This window comes from Camelina sativa, chromosome 16, assembly GCF_000633955.1.
Source record: "Camelina sativa cultivar DH55 chromosome 16, Cs, whole genome shotgun sequence".
In the NCBI taxonomy this organism is placed as follows: domain Eukaryota; kingdom Viridiplantae; phylum Streptophyta; class Magnoliopsida; order Brassicales; family Brassicaceae; genus Camelina; species Camelina sativa.
In genome coordinates this window covers 67,990-88,849 of record NC_025700.1, presented here as the reverse complement: position 1 = coordinate 88,849, position 20,860 = coordinate 67,990, and the positions used below count along the sequence as shown (strand labels likewise).

The 20,860-nt window shown below is 41.6% G+C and overlaps 7 protein-coding genes across 9 annotated transcripts in view; 3 read left to right on the top strand and 4 right to left on the bottom strand.

The window, feature by feature from the left end:
* On the top strand, positions 1,763-5,894 carry LOC104748982 (pentatricopeptide repeat-containing protein At3g63370, chloroplastic-like). Its single transcript, XM_010470553.2, has 2 exons — positions 1,763-5,252; positions 5,509-5,894. The coding sequence occupies exon 1, from the start codon at positions 1,997-1,999 to the stop codon at positions 4,874-4,876; it is 2,880 nt and encodes a 959-aa protein (XP_010468855.1). The 5' UTR covers positions 1,763-1,996; the 3' UTR covers positions 4,877-5,252; positions 5,509-5,894.
* Positions 7,528-11,448, bottom strand: LOC104748981 (calcium-transporting ATPase 12, plasma membrane-type). Of its 3 annotated transcripts, none has more exons than XM_019238179.1 (2): positions 8,671-11,448; positions 7,528-8,470 (listed from the first exon to the last, which is right to left on the bottom strand). In XM_019238179.1, the coding sequence occupies exons 1-2, from the start codon at positions 11,279-11,281 to the stop codon at positions 7,980-7,982; spliced, it is 3,102 nt and encodes a 1,033-aa protein (XP_019093724.1). In that variant the 5' UTR covers positions 11,282-11,448; the 3' UTR covers positions 7,528-7,979. The 3 variants fall into 3 exon arrangements, with proteins under 3 accessions (XP_019093724.1, XP_010468854.1, XP_019093723.1); XM_010470552.2 differs by having other exon boundaries at positions 7,528-8,596; positions 8,797-11,448; XM_019238178.1 differs by having other exon boundaries at positions 7,528-8,661; positions 8,862-11,448.
* Positions 12,439-13,375, bottom strand: LOC104748977. Its single transcript, XM_010470548.2, has one exon. It carries the CDS (start codon positions 13,173-13,175, stop codon positions 12,666-12,668), a length of 510 nt encoding a protein of 169 aa, XP_010468850.1. The 5' UTR covers positions 13,176-13,375; the 3' UTR covers positions 12,439-12,665.
* Positions 13,757-14,577, bottom strand: LOC104748978. Its single transcript, XM_010470549.2, has one exon. The coding sequence runs from the start codon at positions 14,491-14,493 to the stop codon at positions 13,984-13,986; it is 510 nt and encodes a 169-aa protein (XP_010468851.1). The 5' UTR covers positions 14,494-14,577; the 3' UTR covers positions 13,757-13,983.
* Positions 14,616-18,618, top strand: LOC104748979 (peptidyl-prolyl cis-trans isomerase CYP63-like). The gene is given in 14 exon segments (XM_010470550.2): positions 14,616-14,699; positions 15,021-15,100; positions 15,206-15,260; positions 15,384-15,472; positions 15,591-15,615; positions 15,996-16,034; positions 16,119-16,236; positions 16,349-16,509; positions 16,621-16,945; positions 17,025-17,119; positions 17,291-17,435; positions 17,537-17,833; positions 17,923-18,003; positions 18,204-18,618. Coding segments are annotated over 13 exon segments (1,776 nt in total). The 5' UTR covers positions 14,616-14,699; positions 15,021-15,022; the 3' UTR covers positions 18,472-18,618.
* Positions 18,659-20,112, bottom strand: LOC104748980 (2-methyl-6-phytyl-1,4-hydroquinone methyltransferase, chloroplastic). Its single transcript, XM_010470551.2, has 3 exons — positions 19,444-20,112; positions 19,025-19,331; positions 18,659-18,929 (listed from the first exon to the last, which is right to left on the bottom strand). Exons 1-3 carry the CDS (start codon positions 19,986-19,988, stop codon positions 18,771-18,773), a joined length of 1,011 nt encoding a protein of 336 aa, XP_010468853.1. The 5' UTR covers positions 19,989-20,112; the 3' UTR covers positions 18,659-18,770.
* LOC104748976 (guanine nucleotide-binding protein subunit gamma 1-like) overlaps positions 20,356-20,860 on the top strand; it is a 1,570-nt gene continuing 1,065 nt past the window's right edge. The window contains exon 1 of the mRNA XM_010470547.1: positions 20,356-20,678. Within this exon, the coding sequence (XP_010468849.1) occupies positions 20,565-20,678 (114 nt within the window). The 5' untranslated portion in view covers positions 20,356-20,564. The remainder of the gene's footprint in view (positions 20,679-20,860) is intronic.

The window sequence follows — 20,860 nt, the reverse complement described above, 5'->3', positions numbered from 1 at the left end:
ATTTGTGGATACAATATTTGTCCACATGGATAACTATTTGTGGATACAATATTTGTGGATACATTATTTGTCAAACTTATCCAAATATATAACTATTTATGGATACAATATAAGTAATGGATAACACTCACACAACAAAACTCAAACTTTTTCACAGATCGAACTAAAACAAATTCAATATTAAAAAGCTCACAAGACCACAATTAATCAGTAGAATCACAAAATCACAATAAAACCAAGAAAATCCAGATCGAATTTCATATAATCTAAAGTGATAAGAAAAAAGATCTAAAGATTTCACCTTCTCTATATTTCCACCATTGTTGGAATGGTTTTTGAAAACTTTAGAAAATGAATGTGAGAGAAAGATAGAGAAACATAAATAAACTTTTCTCTTTGAGTGGATGAGCAAAAGCAAAACAAGAAAGAATATGTATTGTTTGGTTGAATAATTGTGTGTGAGAGAGAGAGGGAGAGAGAGAAAAAAAAATAGAAAGGGTTAGAAAGAATGAAGGGTAATATATAATTAAACTTGAGAAAAGTATATGAGTAGTAGAAAGTGGGTGTGAGTGTTAATATTTTTGGAGAAAGTGGATGTAGGTGCATGATTAATTGATGACGTGCAAGAAACATAATCTACGTTCACCTCCCTCTCTCACTCCCACGACGTCAAAGCAACAACTTGCGAATAAATGAATTCATCTTGTGATGTATTTGCCAACCTTTATGATATCGATGTTTTTTTTTGGTTCAAATTCTTTTATCTATCTTAACATTTTTAAGTACATTTTTGTGTCATTCTCTCTTAATTTTTATATCTAAACAAGTACTAACTAAATTTTCTACAATCCTTGCAATCAAACACAATCATTTCCTTATATGCTAATATTAATTTCCTAAAATATATCTACCTAATTTAAATCAATATGTTAGATTAAAATATAATCTAACATATTTAATCTTATATTTAAATTTTTAATTACTATTTAAAAAATAAAGTTAATAGAATATTTAGATTTTTTCATCATATTATGTGATTTGAATTTTTATAAACGAATATTTAAATATATATATATATATATAGTTAATGTTTATAACCGATTCAATTATTTGAATCCTACTTAATATGCTGAATATTTTGGGACGATTTGTTATTAATTACATACCTATAATATAACAACCAATCAATGCTCATTGTAATTTAGGAAATATCTAATTTGCATTTTATAAACTTAGGATCTAATTTGCAATGTCGAATTTTTAGGGGCGAGTTTGACAAAAAAAATTAATAGAACAAAATTTGTAATCACATCCTCTTAATCACATCCATATAATATAACAATTAATTCAAATTAATAAACATCTTAGGAAAAATCTAATTTGCCTTTAATAAACATTTACATATTTGATAAAATCGTATTAGCTTTAAATGTACACTATCAATCCAATAATATCAATTGAGAATCAAAATAAGAATATGCTAAAATGTGTTTATTATAAATTATATTAATCAAGTTAATATTAGTGTCATATTTTAATATTACTAATATAACATTATAATATGTGCTTCTATCACATACTATTAATTAAGTAATGAATTCATGGCATAATTAACTACATTTTATATCAAAAAAAAATTAATAATATTTTATATAAAAAAATAATAGACGCGTCGTACACCAGGGTAAAAAGATAGTTAGATAATAAAAAGTTTCTTGATTGGATCACGCGTCCTTTCTTATCGAAAATTTTCAATTTACAGAAACGGGACCGAGATTGTATTGCGTATTTTAATGGGCCTGGCCCATATCAGAACCTTATCTGAGTGAATAAGAAGAAGAGATGATGAATAAAATTTAAATGGAACCCAGCAGAGTCGTCGTAATGAAGGAATTTGATTGAACCCTCCATGGCGGCTGTATCATCATCATCTACGGGCGGGCTGCGATTGAAGAGAGCAAAACAAAAGATATGCAGTTTAAATAATTAACAACAAATGAGGCTATTGAGCAAAAATGTCCCCGTCTCTTCTTCTAAAATCATCATGTACTCTGCTTCGGCGATTTCGAATCCCACGTTTCTTCCCCATGCTAATCTTCCGACATGCCGTCCCCGATTTCGGACAAACCCAGCTCCTCTCAGTTACCCCGTAAAGCCCGCCCAACTCGTCTCTTCTCTGAACCTCTCTTGTTTCGATGGTGGCCTGTACGAAGCTCTTCGACGGCTGGACGACGACCCTTCAATGGAAGCCTATGCCTCCGTTCTTGAGCTCTGTGGCAAATTCGGAGCTCTCTCTCAAGGCCGGCAGCTGCATTCCCGCATTTTCAAGACTTTCCCCGCTTTTGAATTGGCCGGTAAGCTTGTGTTTATGTACGGCAAGTGTCGCTCTGTGGATGACGCAGAGAAAGTGTTCGACGAAATGCCTCACAAAACTCCCTTTGCATGGAATGCGATGATTGGAGCCTATCTTTCCAATGATGAACCTGCGTCTGCTCTTTCTCTCTACCGCCATATCCGCCTCCAGGGCGTTCCTCTCCATCTCTACTCTTTTCCTCTCTTGCTTAAAGCCTGCGGCAACCTTAGAGATTCCCGGAGTGGCACTGAGCTTCATTCTCTGCTCGTTAAACTTGGATACAGTTCTACTGATTTTGTTGTCAATGCGTTGCTTTCCATGTATGCTAAGAATGATGACCTAAGCGCTGCAAGGCGTCTGTTTCATGGATCCCAAGATAAAGGAGACGCTGTTCTGTGGAATTCTATCATGTCTTCGTTTTCCTCGTCTGGCCAATCTTCCGAGACTTTAGAGCTTTTCAGAGAAATGCAGATCATTGGTCCTGCCCCCAACAGCTACACTTTTGTTTCGGCTCTCACAGCCTGTCAAGGTCTTTCATATGCATACACAGGCAAAGAGATCCACGCTGCTGTCCTGAAATCAAATCTTTCTACTGAACTATATGTTTGCAACGCCTTGATTGCAATGTATACCAGGTGTGGTAAAATGCTCGAGGCAGGAAGGATTCTTCGTCACATGGACAACGCTGACGTTGTGACATTGAATTCTCTGATTAAGGGATATGTTCACAATTTCATGTGCAAGGAGGCATTAGGATTCTTTTGTGATATGATCGCTGCTGGCCACAAGCCCGACGAGGTTTCGATGACCAGTGTCATTGCAGCGTCAGGAAGATTAAGCAATCTGTTGGCAGGAATGGAATTGCATGCTTACGTCATTAAACATGGCTGGAATTCTAATTTGCAGGTTGGAAACACGTTGATAGATATGTACTCAAAATGCAACCGCACATGTTATATGGGCCGCGTGTTTCTTAGGATGCATGAAAAAGATCTTATTTCATGGACTACAGTCATTGCTGGTTATGCCCAGAATGATTGCCATGTAGAAGCCTTACAACTCTTTCGGAATGTTGCTAAGCAAAGGATGGAAATTGATGAATTGATGCTGGGAAGCATCCTCCGAGCTTGTAGTTTGCTGAAATCTGAGCTCATTGTCAAAGAGATTCATTGTCACATCTTGAGAAAAGGTTTACTTGATACTGTGATACAGAATGAGTTGGTAGATGTTTACGGAAAATGCAGGAACATGGGCTATGCTACTCGAATATTTGAATCAATTAAAGGTAAAGATGTTGTCTCTTGGACTAGCATGATTTCGTCTAGTGCTCTAAATGGTAACGAAAACAAGGCTGTTGAAATCTTTCGACGCATGGTTGAAACTGGTTTGTCAGCTGATTCTGTAGCATTGTTGTGTATACTGTCCACTGCAGCAAGTTTATCTGCCCTCAAGAAAGGTAGAGAAATACATGGCTACTTACTCCGCAAGGGTTTTTTCCTAGAGGAGTCCATTGCAGTTGCAGTTGTTGATATGTATGCTTGCTGTGGAGATTTACAGAGTGCAAAGGTTGTATTTGATGGGATAGAGAGGAAAGGTTTACTGCAATTCACAAGTATGATCAATGCATATGGGATGCACGGCTGTGGAAAAGCATCTGTTGAGTTGTTCAATAAAATGAGGCATGAAAACATCTCGCCCGATCACATTTCATTTCTGGCTCTTCTTCATGCGTGCAGCCATGCAGGTCTGCTTGAAGAGGGTAGAGGGTTTCTCAAGCTCATGGACCATGAATATAAACTGGAACCATGGCCTGAACATTACGTGTGTCTGGTTGACATGCTGGGTCGTGCAAATTGTGTAGTGGAAGCCTTTGAATTCGTTAAAATGATGAAGACAGAACCGACCACAGAAGTGTGGTGTGCACTCCTTGCCGCATGCCGATCTCATTCAGAGAAAGAAATTGGGGCGATAGCAGCTCAGAGGCTCCTTGAGCTAGAACCTAAGAATCCGGGAAATCTTGTGCTTATATCTAATGTCTTTGCTGAACAAGGAAGATGGGACGATGTAGAAAAAGTGAGGGCAAAAATGAAAGCAAGCGGATTGGAGAAACACCCTGGATGTAGTTGGATTGAGATAGATGGCAAGGTTCATAAATTTACAGCAAGAGATAAGTCTCACCCAGAGACCAAAGAGATATATGAGAAATTGTCGGAGGTTACTAGGAAGTTGGAGAAGGAAGCAGGTTATTTAGCCGATACAAAGTTTGTTCTGCATAATGTAGATGAAGGGGAGAAGGTTCAGATGCTGCATGGACACAGTGAGAGGCTAGCAATTGCTTTTGGTCTGCTCAGAACACCTGATAGAGCCTGTCTTCGGATCACCAAAAATTTACGTGTCTGTAGAGATTGCCATATTTTTTGTAAGCTGGTCTCTGAGTTATTCAGACGAGATATTGTGATGAGGGACGCCAATAGATTTCATCATTTTGAAAGTGGACTGTGTTCTTGCGGAGATTTTTGGTGACCAAAACTTGCCAAAGCATATATTCATCAGTCCAGACGAAGATTATTATGTAACTTAGCTTCACATAGCTTCATAAGGTTTGCATATGGTTATTTGCCTGTGTCCCACCAAGAACAACAAGAAGTCGTCATTTGAGGAGTATAATGACCTCCTTTGTATTGCACCATAGAAGGGAAAGAGAGCGATTGCAAAAAAAAACCATAGAAGGGAAAGAGAGAATTGCAAGGGAATTCAAACTTTCAATGTAACAGGGAAGATGGAGACCTGATTAAGAGGAAAAAAGTAAAGGCATATCAGTAATTAAAAGCAGGAAGCAGAGACCTAGACACCAAGCCAGGGATAGAGTCGTCTAACTAGGCTGTTCAGCAGAGACCTAGTAAGTCTTTTGAGAGTAAATGTCTCCAAGATACTGACCTCTCTTTTCTCCTTGTTATATATTAGTTGCTTTTTTAAACCCACACCTACCCAAACCCGTGGATTAATATTTCATATGTTCCACCTATATTCATCTGCATTTAAACACACTCCACAAACCTCAGCTGTTTACTGTTTACGTCTTTGTATTTGCATTGCTTAAAGAGAATGATGGTTTATTAGCCTTATTTTGTGGCCTTGTGGGATACCTAATGCAGGAGGAAACATAGGAGGGTGGTTGATGCAAAACCTAAAGATGAGGTCTTTTAGATACGCGGAGTCAAACTAAGCATGGACCTTGGTGAAGCTTCTTGACGGTCTAGATTTAAAATCAGGTACGACACTGTGTACGCGAGAAAGAGGGAGAGAGATATATTCGAGAAAGAAAGAGATGTATCACAATAAAGGAGTATATTTAGGGTCACAGGTGGTGGAGATATAGGTATGCAGGGCCGAGGCGCTAATCTCTTCATAGCCCTATTGATTTTGTCTCTCGCTCTCTCTCTCTCTTTCTTCCTCTCTTAGCTGTATGCATTATGATGCTTCTTTTAATTCACTGTTTAAGGCTTCTTTAATTCGTGGTGTCTCTCTCCTTTTTACCCAACCATCTCTTTAAATTTTTAACATCTGTCCCTCAAATCCTCTCTCATCTCTTTCTATAAGTATCTATAACGCCTCAAACCACAAAGCATTATCCCTCTCTTCTCTCATCTCCTGTATGCTCTTTCATTGCCATCACATATGTTTCAGTTTTCCACGTTTACAACTTCCTCATCGAACGAAACTTTTTTAAGTTTTTATTTTTGTCCAATTATTTTGAAGACAAGTCCACAAGGGAACAAGTGAAGCTGCCAGCATGATCTATCTTTGGTTAATAGAGGAATGTGGAAACATATTTTGCTTAAACCCAAGCTAGGTCATGCTGTGACAGCCTCACTCCTTCCTGGTTTAGGAACAGTCACTGATAAAACACTCCACATGGCTGTTGAAAGAAAAACAAACTCCCAAACACACATTTCACTATATGAAACCGCTGTAGGGGTTATATCTGTTTTCTCCTGCTTTGTCACCCTCTCCACTTTCTATTTCCATGTTTTTGCGTTATTTATCTACCCTAAATTCATCTACTTTTAGTGTTTTAAAGAGAATTTAGAAGCCAAACGTCTTAAGAAAAAGGAAAACTGTACAAAACCAAAATGGTCTCTCTCTCACATATTCACCCAAACATTACCAGACAAACTTGCACGCTCTATGTATGTAATCCTCACCTCAAGACAAAACTTCCCTACTTGTTTAGCTTTAAAAGTACAAACGGTGTAATATACCCTTCCATTGTACAGCAGATAAACCAAGGCTAGTCTTACTACCCACCAATGGGTAGGCCAAAATTCAAACTCGCACTATTGTTTTTTCTTCAGTTTTCTTAAGCCATCCAGATATCTTCTTAAACCAACCTAGTAGTCTTCTTTAATGTTTCTATAAAAGTGAACTGGAAAGAAGAACTTAGAAGTCAGTGGCCAAAACCTCGTAAATGCACCTCTTGGTGGGCAACCATCAAAGTTTCAGCTAATGAATTTGAATCTTGTAAAATGGTAAGCTTCTACTATGGTAGTCTTCTCAAGGTTTCTTGAGAGATGAGCTTCTTGAACCCTTAAATAAGGATCTTGGATTCTTAAAGTAACTGAGGAACGGTGTCTCAGAAACAGGAATGAATTTTGTGAAAAAGCCAATGGGCCATGAAAGAGATGCAATCGCTATGCAAGTTCCCCATTGCCACCCGTTAAGCCTTACTGTGTCCGCAAACTTCTTTAGGAATTCCACCATAATGACTTGAAGTACGATAGTGATCGCTATGATTCCAATGAACAACCTGTTTCTATGAAGTCCTTTGAATACATTTTTCTTCTCCATCTCCCTTGCATTGAATTCGTTGAAAACTTGACAGAGCACGAAAGTGTTGAATATGAGTGTGTTCTTCACTTCCTTGGGCACGTTGAATATAGACATACCCTTAAATTGCAAGATCAAGAGTATGGCTATTTGATATAATGACTGAACCAAGAGATTTCTCCACATGACATTTGTTATCAGGANATATGAAACCGCTGTAGGGGTTATATCTGTTTTCTCCTGCTTTGTCACCCTCTCCACTTTCTATTTCCATGTTTTTGCGTTATTTATCTACCCTAAATTCATCTACTTTTAGTGTTTTAAAGAGAATTTAGAAGCCAAACGTCTTAAGAAAAAGGAAAACTGTACAAAACCAAAATGGTCTCTCTCTCACATATTCACCCAAACATTACCAGACAAACTTGCACGCTCTATGTATGTAATCCTCACCTCAAGACAAAACTTCCCTACTTGTTTAGCTTTAAAAGTACAAACGGTGTAATATACCCTTCCATTGTACAGCAGATAAACCAAGGCTAGTCTTACTACCCACCAATGGGTAGGCCAAAATTCAAACTCGCACTATTGTTTTTTCTTCAGTTTTCTTAAGCCATCCAGATATCTTCTTAAACCAACCTAGTAGTCTTCTTTAATGTTTCTATAAAAGTGAACTGGAAAGAAGAACTTAGAAGTCAGTGGCCAAAACCTCGTAAATGCACCTCTTGGTGGGCAACCATCAAAGTTTCAGCTAATGAATTTGAATCTTGTAAAATGGTAAGCTTCTACTATGGTAGTCTTCTCAAGGTTTCTTGAGAGATGAGCTTCTTGAACCCTTAAATAAGGATCTTGGATTCTTAAAGTAACTGAGGAACGGTGTCTCAGAAACAGGAATGAATTTTGTGAAAAAGCCAATGGGCCATGAAAGAGATGCAATCGCTATGCAAGTTCCCCATTGCCACCCGTTAAGCCTTACTGTGTCCGCAAACTTCTTTAGGAATTCCACCATAATGACTTGAAGTACGATAGTGATCGCTATGATTCCAATGAACAACCTGTTTCTATGAAGTCCTTTGAATACATTTTTCTTCTCCATCTCCCTTGCATTGAATTCGTTGAAAACTTGACAGAGCACGAAAGTGTTGAATATGAGTGTGTTCTTCACTTCCTTGGGCACGTTGAATATAGACATACCCTTAAATTGCAAGATCAAGAGTATGGCTATTTGATATAATGACTGAACCAAGAGATTTCTCCACATGACATTTGTTATCAGGACCTCTGTTCGGCCAACTGGCTTTCGCTTCAGGAGCTCGTTGGTGGGTCGCTCGGTGGCGAGAGCCAGAGCTCCCAGAGTGTCCATGATGAGGTTTACCCACAACAGTTGAACTGCGGTCAAAGGGACCTCACCGGCTGAAACTGCTGCGATGAAATTGATCACAAGAGCTGCAACGTTCACCGTTAGCTGAAACTGTATGAATTTTNTCGGCCAACTGGCTTTCGCTTCAGGAGCTCGTTGGTGGGTCGCTCGGTGGCGAGAGCCAGAGCTCCCAGAGTGTCCATGATGAGGTTTACCCACAGCAGCTGAACTGCGGTCAAAGGGACCTCACCGGCTGAAACTGCTGCGATGAAATTGATCACAAGAGCTGCAACGTTCACTGTTAGCTGAAACTGAATGAATTTCTGGATATTGTTGTAGACACACCTCCCCCATTTTAAGACTGTAGCAACGGATGTGAAGTTATCATCTAAAATGACAATGTCTGAACTTTCTTTCGCCACTTCAGTGCCCTGAATTCCCATAGACAGTCCAATATCTGCTTCTTTGAGTGCAGGTGCATCATTGGTGCCATCCCCTGTGACGGCTACCACGTGGCCTTTAAGTCTCAGACATTTGACCATTAGAAGCTTGTCGGAGGGAGATGACCTTGCCATGACCCGGATCTTCTCAACTTTCTGCATTCTCTCTTCGTCTGTATAGTTTCTGAACTGTACACCTTCTACAACGCTCTCTTCTTCATCTTCGTCATTGTGGTCCAGGATTCCACATTCAAACGCTATCGCTTTTGCAGTGAAAACATTATCTCCCGTTATCATCTTGATGGTGACCCCCGCTAGTTTGCAAGTTTCAACAGCTTTTGAGACACCAGGACGACATGGATCTTTCAGACCCACTATTCCCATCAAGTTCAAGCCATCTTCCTCTAATCCCGAGTCGTTTGACGACACTTTATGGGCGAAGGCAATGCATCTCAGGCTACTGGCCGCCATACCTTGGATTATTGCATGAATGCTGTTCTTTGCGGTGGAGTCCAATAAGTCAACAGACCCAGTGCTCGTGTAGTAGTGAGAACACATAGCTAGGACCATTTCAGCGGCTCCTTTCCAGTGTACATGGACTGTATAGTCAGATTTTTTCCGGACCAAAACTCCGCTTCGTTTTTTTGCTGAGTTGAAAGTTTCTACGCGGAGAACATCGTGTTTCTGCTTCACTGACTCCATATCCATTCCCAGATTTAGCACAGTCCAAGACAAAAGAGCCTTCTCTGTTGGACTGCCCGAGAACTCAGGCGTTGATCCTGAGTCTGACACACAGACGCTTCCCGTCGTGTTTAGACCGGTGCCTTGGTAAAGCAGATCGAGAACGTCAGATGAGATCATCTTGGTAGAGTCTTCATGGATTGACTCTTGGCCAAGCCAAAACTTGGTTACCTTCATTTCGTTCAGTGTTAAAGTGCCTGTTTTGTCTGTGCATATCACTGTCGCTGATCCCATTGTCTCACACGCCGAGAGCTTTCTGACCATAGCTTGATCAGACATCATTCTCTTCATGGAGTAAGCCAGCGTCAGAGTCACAGCCAATGGCAAGCCTTCCGGGATAGCCACCACGACAATGGTGACAGCAGCTGCCACAATTCGCACCACGGAATTAACCACAGTATCAACAGGTGTTTTGCTCCCGTTGTATTCTCTTTTACCCTCTTTCTCTGTGTTCCCTGTGAAGTAACGGACTAATAATACTACCAAAACAAGAGCAGCCACCGTAAGACCAACTTTTCCTATGGTGGAGGTCAGCGTGTCCAGACGGACCTGCAAAGGTGTTCTCTCGCTAGAATCTTGGTTTATGGAGCTCATCGTCTGTCCCCAGGTTGTGCTCATACCCACGGAGACAACTAGCATCTGGGCAAACCCGTCAACTATCTTCGTGCCAGAGAACAAGAAGGGATTATCCTTGAGATCCACTTCGAGATGGTCACTCTCTCCGGTCATACTAGACTCGTCCACCTGAAGTGAATGCCCATCCAAGAACAGACCATCAGCCGGAATCTGATCTCCAATCTTCAAGAAGACAACATCACCAACAACAACGTCAAAGATGGAAATATGTTGCCGCCTGCTGTCTCTAAGGACTTCCACTTTGATATTATTGCTTATCTTGGACAGCTTGTCGAACTGTCTTTCCTGCCTGAAGTTGCTGAGAGCAGAGACAACTATGACCAAGAAGACTGCTACGAAGATGCTTCCGCCTTCGTACCAACCTTCTTTGATGCCGTGTTCTTTGATTCCGAAGCCAAGGGCGAGAGTGGCACAGACCAACAAGATCAAGATGGTTAAGTCTTTGAAAGCTTCATAAACAAAAAAGAGAAGTCCTTTAGGCGGTGGCTTATGGTAGGTGTTAGAGCCAAAGAGCTCACGGCGTCTGCTGATTTCTTGCTCATTCCCATGGATCCCTTTGGTGGCGTTTGTCCTTAGGGAAGTAGCGACACCCGCGACGCCACCCAGCGCTTGGATGCCAGGTAAGTCCTTACCCTTCATGATCTCCACAAGTCGTTCCTGATCGATGTCAGGAACATAAGAGAGAGGCATAGAGTTGACCTTTGCTCCATCAGTGGACTCGAGGGCTGTGTAGGAGAGAGAGAAGGAGTCATCAGATATTTTTGGATCAATCCTTGCGGGAACCGTCTCCTTAACGAGAGAAAGCATAGCCCTCACAGAGTAGATGGCAGCGTAGGCAAAACGCCAACGCCTTTGGGCCTTGTTGAGGCTGGGGGTGGTAAGGTTGAGAAAGAGAGCAGTGCAATCATATTTATGGAGGTCTCTCATATGCTTTTGTGTGTAAAGAAAGAGAGAGTTTTTGGGGAAATAAAAGAGTCTCTCGTCTATATGTGGTGTGACTTGAAAGACACTCAAGACTCGGAAGCTAGAAATGATTTCTCTTCAAAACCATGAGCTTCGTGCTCTAATATTTAAATCTATTTTTGGCCGCCTTTGGATTACACTTTTTCTGCTTAAAACTATTAAGTCTCTTGTATTAATTTTTAACTCGTCCTAGTTTATTTTTTGTTCAGGCGGTGTAACCACTCAAAACACGTTGTAAACACGCAGACGCAGGCATGTCGATCAAAGGACATGGGCCGCACATCCTTTTGTACGTGTCTGTTGACTTATCTATTGGCTCTTGCTTGGGTTTCGAACCATTGTAAAAAAAAAAACGAAAAGAGGTAATCTGAGATTTGGTAATTTATGTAAAAACAGCCATATGATGATGTAACAATCTAGTGTGGTGTGGACAAGCCGTCATTGTAGAACGATGAGCAATAGCGTGCGTGTACCAACTTGCAGAATGCTTAGTCCGCAAGGACGAATATAAGTAATGGCCATAATAGCAAAAGGAAAAGAAAGGAAAAAAAGGATTAGAGCTTTTGAATCTTCTACACCAACTTGTTTCCTATATCTATTTAACTGAATTAATACTACTCAAATATGCACTTGATTCATGAACGAAACAAAACCGAGTTTGTCACTCCTACCTTTCCACAAAACCATTTTTACAGAAATCAAAAGAAAAAAAGAAGAGGTTGTTTGAATATATTAATAGAGAGTAGCGTGTGAGAATCGTCTAGGACAGAGAAGAAGGCTTATCATCAGTTCCATCCCCGAAACTTCGTAGCAGTTTCCATTTTCGTTGTCAAGAAATGCGAGCCTCATCTCTTTCTTTTTCATGTGACGACACACAGCAAGACTTAAAAAAGCAGCAGCAGTAGTTGACTTTGTAAAAACACAAAATGAGTTGACCTCCACTAAAACTAGACGTGACCGCTGACCACCAAAGAAAGAGCTCTGCAGATTCAACATCAAGACGATATATCAACGAGGATTCTTGGCAAAGCAAACACTAAGAAACTCCTCATAATATCATCAAAGTTTGCAGTTGGCAAGGCTAGAGGTTGTAGACGAAACATAACGTATACAGAGAGAGGAAGAGTAACACACAAGAGGCTTTGGTAGCTCAGTGACATACATTTGAAGCTGATCACGCAGTTATGTGTAGGGATATTAAGAAACAAGAGTCATTTAGAGTAGCAGCAGTAGCACCAAGCTTAACAAAATCTCAAGAGCCTGTTTGTGACGACCTATCATATCATCTAAATGAAATCTGAACAAACTAAACCAGAATACACCATAACTAATCATCATCAGCCTGCAACTAATTAAGAGTTTGGTTTGAATCTGAACAAACTAAACCAGAAGCCAGCCCCATGAGATGACGCCACGTGCTTTCCTCCGGCATTGACGCTAGCCACACCAATCCCTCAACCTCACTCGCGACTCGCGCCTCTAAAAACGCTCCAGAACACTTGTCTCTGGCGAAGCCCGCACACTTGCCCATGGCGGCAGCCACACATGCCTTAAATTCCCGCTCTTCGCACTTGTCTCGCTCCCTCATGTCACCAGAGCCCCGCCACCACGGCGGCTTACAGTTCTTGGAGGCGGAGACGGCGCACCCAATCCTAGCACCTTCCTCGCACTGCTCCTTGATTAGGGTTTCGCAGCGCTTGAAAGCGGCTGACCATGAATCCAGAGATCGGAAAGCTAGAACATGAGAAACACCGGCGGGTACTGGTCCCCCGAGCAGCGGGATCGGACGGTCGAAGAGAAGGGTAGTCGCGGCCGCAGAGTAGTCATCATCATCTTCCATTTCAATTTGGAGGCCCATCGGGCTCGATGATGAGGCCGCTAGCTAGCCTATATAAAAATTTAACATTAAATGGATTCGACACGTGGCAATACAAGTTTTAAACTAAGATTATACATTTATTTTTCCTCTCTCTTTTGTTCTACTCTCTTCGTTTCTCATTCATAATCAATCACCACCGTCTCCGTTTCAGTCTCAGGCTCGCTCGCTCGCTCCGCTTAGAGTTGGTAGGTGTCTCCCGACCTCGCTTTATTTCTTACTGGGCTTCATTAGTATTATATCTGACTCTCGAACAAGGAGCNTTTCGTTGTCAAGAAATGCGAGCCTCATCTCTTTCTTTTTCATGTGACGACACACAGCAAGACTTAAAAAAGCAGCAGCAGTAGTTGACTTTGTAAAAACACAAAATGAGTTGACCTCCACTAAAACTAGACGTGACCGCTGACCACCAAAGAAAGAGCTCTGCAGATTCAACATCAAGACGATATATCAACGAGGATTCTTGGCAAAGCAAACACTAAGAAACTCCTCATAATATCATCAAAGTTTGCAGTTGGCAAGGCTAGAGGTTGTAGACGAAACATAACGTATACAGAGAGAGGAAGAGTAACACACAAGAGGCTTTGGTAGCTCAGTGACATACATTTGAAGCTGATCACGCAGTTATGTGTAGGGATATTAAGAAACAAGAGTCATTTAGAGTAGCAGCAGTAGCACCAAGCTTAACAAAATCTCAAGAGCCTGTTTGTGACGACCTATCATATCATCTAAATGAAATCTGAACAAACTAAACCAGAATACACCATAACTAATCATCATCAGCCTGCAACTAATTAAGAGTTTGGTTTGAATCTGAACAAACTAAACCAGAAGCCAGCCCCATGAGATGACGCCACGTGCTTTCCTCCGGCATTGACGCTAGCCACACCAATCCCTCAACCTCACTCGCGACTCGCGCCTCTAAAAACGCTCCAGAACACTTGTCTCTGGCGAAGCCCGCACACTTGCCCATGGCGGCAGCCACACATGCCTTAAATTCCCGCTCTTCACACTTGTCTCGCTCCCTCATGTCACCAGAGCCCCGCCACCACGGCGGCTTACAGTTCTTGGAGGCGGAGACGGCGCACCCAATCCTAGCACCTTCCTCGCACTGCTCCTTGATTAGGGTTTCGCAGCGCTTGAAAGCGGCTGACCATGAATCCAGAGATCGGAAAGCTAGAACATGAGAAACACCGGCGGGTACTGGTCCCCCGAGCAGCGGGATCGGACGGTCGAAGAGAAGGGTAGTCGCGGCCGCAGAGTAGTCATCATCATCTTCCATTTCAATTTGGAGGCCCATCGGGCTCGATGATGAGGCCGCTAGCTAGCCTATATAAAAATTTAACATTAAATGGATTCGACACGTGGCAATACAAGTTTTAAACTAAGATTATACATTTATTTTTCCTCTCTCTTTTGTTCTACTCTCTTCGTTTCTCATTCATAATCAATCACCACCGTCTCCGTTTCAGTCTCAGGCTCGCTCGCTCGCTCCGCTTAGAGTTGGTAGGTGTCTCCCGACCTCGCTTTATTTCTTACTGGGCTTCATTAGTATTATATCTGACTCTCGAACAAGGAGCACTCCATTCATCTTTCTCTCTGACTCTACTTCTTTTAGGGTTTATTTAGGGTTTTAGTTTCTTTAATAAGAGCGATATAAGTTTGATAGATCTGCTATTTTGGTTTCAATCGAGCAGCACCTCATCACCACTTGTTAAGTTTTGTTGTATTCTCCCCTGCTTCAATGTATAATTATTGGGGATTTATTCTACACTTTGTAGACCACCATTGCTTTCTACTTCTCACGGATATTTTCCTTTGTTGTAGCGATGACTAAAAAGAAGAATCCTTTTGTTTTCTTGGATGTATCAATTGGTGAGGATCCAGTTGAACGGATTGTTATTGAGGTATTATTATTTCAGCACTCTGCTTTTTTTGTTTTTGCTTTCCCCTGTTCGTTTCTGTCTCGAGCTTCTTATGTTTTTTTTTGTTTTCTCCTGTGTCAATGGTAGCTTTTTGCTGATGTTGTCCCCAAGACTGCAGAAAACTTCCGTGCCCTGTGTACAGGTACCTTAGACTTGCTCACAACATCTATCTCTGTCTCGGCAGATTGCAAATGACCCTGCTTTGCTTTGGTTTTTGTAAGATTATGGGCTTCACAGTTCATTTGTTCTTTACTTGTTGTTGCAGGCGAGGCCGGCGTTGGAAAGACCACCGCCAAGCCTCTACATTTCAAAGGATCATCTTTCCATCGAGTTATCAAAGGATTTATGGCTCAAGTATGTATGCTTTTCTACCTTTTTTTCTTTTTCGTTTTTGCTGTCCTAGAAAATTTGCTCTATCATTTTGTAATTAAAAACAAGCTCTTTGTTCACACTTTAGTTATCTTTCTTGCAGGGAGGTGATTTTTCTAATGGAAACGGTAATCTTCAAACTTGTTATCCTTTACACATGAATTTATTTTATTTTCCACACCAGTGTATATATTACATGACATCACTATATTCATTCTTTACGGTAACATATGTTTTTTTGGTGATATATTCACTGTGGACGCAGAGATTATCTAGTTTGTAGTTAATTAACACAAACGTTTCAGGAATTGACACAAGAAGCTTAGTTTATATGTTCATATGATGAAAAACAATAGCACTGTGATTAAGAAAAAATGTACTAGGGTTCTCTTTCATCCGTTTGACAGTGAAGTAATGGTGTTTATTTTATCAGCAGATACTCTTTGGAGTGCTATCACTGTTGTACTCAGTTTTACCTATAGTAATGCCCAAATTTGTTGCTTTGCAGGCACTGGTGGGGAGAGCATCTATGGTGGGAAGTTTTCAGGTATAATTTCGCTTTTTCGCTTTCTCTGTTTCCGGCTTTGTGAAGTTGACTTCTTTTCTCAATTTATCCATGTTATCCTTACAGATGAGAATTTTAGACTAGACCATGATGGAGCTGGAGTCCTTTCGATGGCAAATTGTGGCCCAAACACTAACGGATCCCAATTTTTTATACTTTTTAAACGCCAGCCACATCTTGATGGGTATATGTCTGCTCCTACATTTTTTCGTTTTGTGAAATTCAAGTTCATTGTAAATGACATACAAGGTTTAATGCATTGTCAAGGTTACTGATTTTTTTCAATCATATTTTAGGAAGCATGTTGTATTTGGCAAAGTTGTTGAGGGAATGACAGTAATCAAGAAAATGGAACTTGTGGGGACGAGTGATGGCAAACCTACTAGCTCAGTTGAGATAATAGACTCAGGAGAAACGTCTTAGATAAGAGCACCTGATTTTTCTGAAAGAGAAAAAGGTAATGAAGTTAATATTTGAATGATGTTTATGAAAGAGAAAAAGGTAATGAAGTTAATCTTTGAATGTGGAGTTTCTAGATTAATGATGGTGATACACTACTGATTTTCAGGGAAATCAAAAAAATCAGACAAGAGCATATCTTCTGGAGATGCATCTGACCGTGAACCTAAGGGGACACACAAAAAAGAATCGAAGGAGAAAAAGATAAAGCGAAAAAGAAGATACTCCTCGTCGGATTCATATAGCTCAAGTTCCGACTCAGATTCAGATTCGGAATCAGAAACATATTCATCCTCCTATGAGTCTAGTTCTTCCAGTGATGGGAAGCGTAGGAAGAGGACAACAAAGAGACACAAAGGCCGACGCGGGGAAAGAAAGATTAAAGGACGAAATGGGAAAAAGAAAGCTCGGCAAGATAGAAAACCTCGGCGCAGGTTTGACTTATTAGTTCATGGTAATTTAATTTATCCGCTGCCAGTTGTTTTGCTTGATTTTATTAGTATTTCCTTACAGAAATACGGACAGTTCGAGTGACACCGAGAGTAGCAGCAGTTCCGATGATGAGAGAGTGGGCCATGATAAAGCCAGAAAGTCAGTGAAAGCTAAAGGTAAGTGTGCCTGTTACATGCATCCTGGTTCTTTCAACCTATTTGGCAACTACTTTTTGTATCCGAAGTTCATATGCATTACCTCTTGCAAGTAGGCCGATATGCATATATGCGAATCTTACACTCTTCTTGGAACTGATGGTGGAAAACTTTCGACAACTGTGCTTGTAGGAAAAGTTGCTGACTCTAGTCCTGCAGAGAAGGGCCTTCTGAGAAAGGAACCAGATTCCTTCCTGAAGAACAATGAACCTGTGGGTAATGGAAAGGCCACCAAAGCTGATCAACACGCTGACTTGGATGACTCAGTGAAATCAAGGTTTATATCCCTGAATTTATGTATTTCAAGCTTTGCTTCTGCAATTTTGGTGTCTGATTTGCTGTGCCTGACAAACTTCGCCATTCCCTATTGCTATATAGGAGTAGGAGCCCAATTCGTAGGAGAAACCAAAACAGCAGGAGCAGAAGTCCTAGTAGGAGCCCTGTGAGAGACCTTGGGAATGGAAGCAGAAGTCCTCATGAGAAGCCAACAGCGGATATTGTGGGAAAATCTACCAGAAGTCCATCTCCAAGCGGTGTGCCAAAGCGCATCCGAAAGGGGCGTGGATTCACCGAACGCTATTCCTTTGCTCGGAAGTACCATACGCCTTCTCCTGAGCGTTCACCTTCTCAACATTGGCCGGACAGAAGAAGCTATCAAGACAGGAACATGGATAGGTAACGTAATCTATTCATACTTACAAGTGACAGCAAAGGAAGACAGGTCTGCTGATTGTACTAAAGCCTGGTTTTGTTTACTTTTGAAGGTATCCAAGCAACAGGAGTTACTCTGACCGCTCACCGAGGGGTCGCTTTAGAAGCCCAGCCAGAAGAAGGAGCCCTCCAAGGTTTACTCTATAATCTCTCTATATTCTGACTTTGGGTTGGGACGATATATAGCTTGTAAACCAGCACCTAGAGCCACTTACGTTAAAATTGTTTACCCCTTTTTTTTTGTGAAATTAATTCTGGTCAAGCAAATCATTCTGATCAGAATGACTTCAAAGCAATGGTGGATGTCCTCTGAAAGCAGTGTTGTCTTGCATAGGTATAACCGAAGGAGAAGGAGCACTTCTCGGATTCCAGATGGGTACCGCAGACGTTTCAGAGAAGAAAGCAGGAGCCAGAGCCCAAGGCGTCGTAGCCCTAGCCGGAGCCCTAGAAAGAGGCAGCCAATTAGCGAAGACCTTAAATCCCGTCTCGGGCCAAAGAGATCCTCCATCAAAGGAGGACCCGTCTCTCCTGCAGAATCACTCAGCCCTTCTCCCCCAACCTCTCCATCCGGACAGAGAGGTCTGGTTAGCTATGCCGATTGATGAACACTCTTCTATTTGGTTTCTGGTGACTTGCACAAGTTTTTTTTGTTGTAATTTCCATATGCTGGTCGGATATGTTACTACTACTATACTTTGTTGTTTTACAAGTTGTGGACATTTATTAAATTCAAACTGATAGAGACAGTATGTTGGCAGAGTTGAGAGTTAGGGAATCGGTCGATCTTTGTAAAGAAAGAAGGTTCATGATATTCCGCTTGTTCATAGATAGGACTCAAATTTTTCTTCACCACAAGATGGTTTACAATGATACATTGTTCATGTACTACATCAGATGGGGATCATATGGGTTGGTCTTTGGGAACGATCTGATCCTTAATCCACATGTAGATCGGGATTAGCACAAACCAGGCAGCCGCAAGGGTTCCCAAGAGGAAGCGTCCCAAGAATGAGAAGGGGTTGCTGACAGGCTTTTCAACGTCCTCTTCCTTTGGACCAAGCTGCAAGCAAATTTTTTTAGCACAATGAAAGAGAGAAGAAGCCAAAAAGGTGATAAAAAAAGAGAGAGAGAGAGGTAGGGGCCGGGGGACAAAACCTGGAGAGGAGAGTCACCAGAGGCAGGTTTGATACCGGTGACAGAACAACCCATGATAAGGCCGTGCCTGCGAACACCACGGTACCACTTGGGGCCAATCCTCTTAAGCTGAACGTCCTTGAAACCAGCTTTGGTGAACCAGTCGATGTACTCTTCCTCCTTGGGGAAGAGCATCCAGACATCAGAAAAGAAGCGAGAGAGCCAGAAGGTAGGGTAGACAGGGCCAATGAGACAGGCTTTACCACCGATCTTGAGAACCCGGTAGGCTTCCCTAATGCCTCGCTGAGGGTCCGGCCAGTACTCAATGCTGTGATGATTGATTGATTGATTGATTGATAATAACAACAACACAAAGAGGAGAATGGATAAGAGAAAGGAGCTACTAAAATTAATGGAGCAATGATTGGGATAGTGCATACCTTCCAGCAGAAACGTATCTATCGGCATAATCGGTGGGGAAAGGGAGATCCTCAGCATCTCCCTCAATGATCTTGCATTCTTTCAAGGGCTCCTTCTGCTTTGCCTTTGCCAGCTGATGCGGGGACTGGTCCAGGATGGTGACATTCTTAGCTTTGACAGTCTTGACGATGCCCAGAGTTGTGAAACCAGTGCCGCCGCCGACATCGACCACTCGCATGTCGGGATGGCTGAGATCGGCGGGCTCGAGAGCGTCGTCCCTCATATCCTCGGTCCAATGCCCTGGATTGATGATATGGTCGTAAACGATGGATAAGAACCTATAGAACCAGTAAGCCTCTTTTTTGTGCTGGATGAACCTAGGTTGCGCCGAAGGCCGCGATGATGAGGAGGAGACGCTGCTGCATCTGGTTGCCACGGAGAGTCTGGGTGTGGTGGTGGTGGTGCGCGAGACGGAGAGTAAGGTCGGGCGAGGAATGGATCTGGAACCGGGGAAAGCTGAACCTTTGGGGAACGTAATGGCCCCGTTGAGCATAGAAGAAGCCATGGATGACAGATCCGTTGAGTGAGTTAGGTGAAGAAGAAGAAGAAGAAAGAGCTTATCCTACTAGTAGTGACTAGACCCCCCCTCTTCTTACTTCTTACTTCTTACTGAGTCGGTCAGTAATGATGTGATGACTCCAACCACATGTATACACCGACACTCTTTTGTTTACTTAAAACGTTATTACAACAGGTAACGTTGTTTGTTGCGTTAACCACACACTCATTTGCTGCGGCCCATGGGCCCATATGTATAAGAATGGTTGGGCCTTTTGGGTTTTTTTAATACCACCAATGTAACACAAAAAAAAGCACGTGACTTTTGGAGAAAAGAAAGAAAAAATGCTAAAGAGAAAAGTGAAATCATTTTGTTCAAAAAAAGAAAAAAAAAAAAGAAAAGAAAAGTGAAATCATCAGCAGCAGAATCAGAGGAGTCAATTGAAAGAGAGAGAGAGAGTCTATTCTTTCGACGACGACGACGACAATTCAAACTTGTACGGAGTGAATACTTTTCTCGGCTTGTGTGTGTCAGATCTGCGATGAGAATTGGTGATTCCACTGCTTAGATAGATATCGATAGATGGAGGAAACACCGGCTTACGAGCAGGAAGCTGTTTCTCTCGGCGGCGGCGGCGGCAAGCACAGGATCCTTGCTGACCTTGCTCGCGTTCAACAGGAACTCGTCTTCTTAGAGGTATTACTTTACTACATCTCTTTCCTCCTCCTAATTGAGGATTTGACACTTGTGTGTATGTTATGTGTCTTCTTGGAAACTAGGTAAAAATTGTTTTTTTAAGTTAGTCTCCTTTTCCTCTGAATGCAAAATTAGTTCTTTGATGGAGAGTTTGATTCCATTAATAAGATGCACAGCAGATC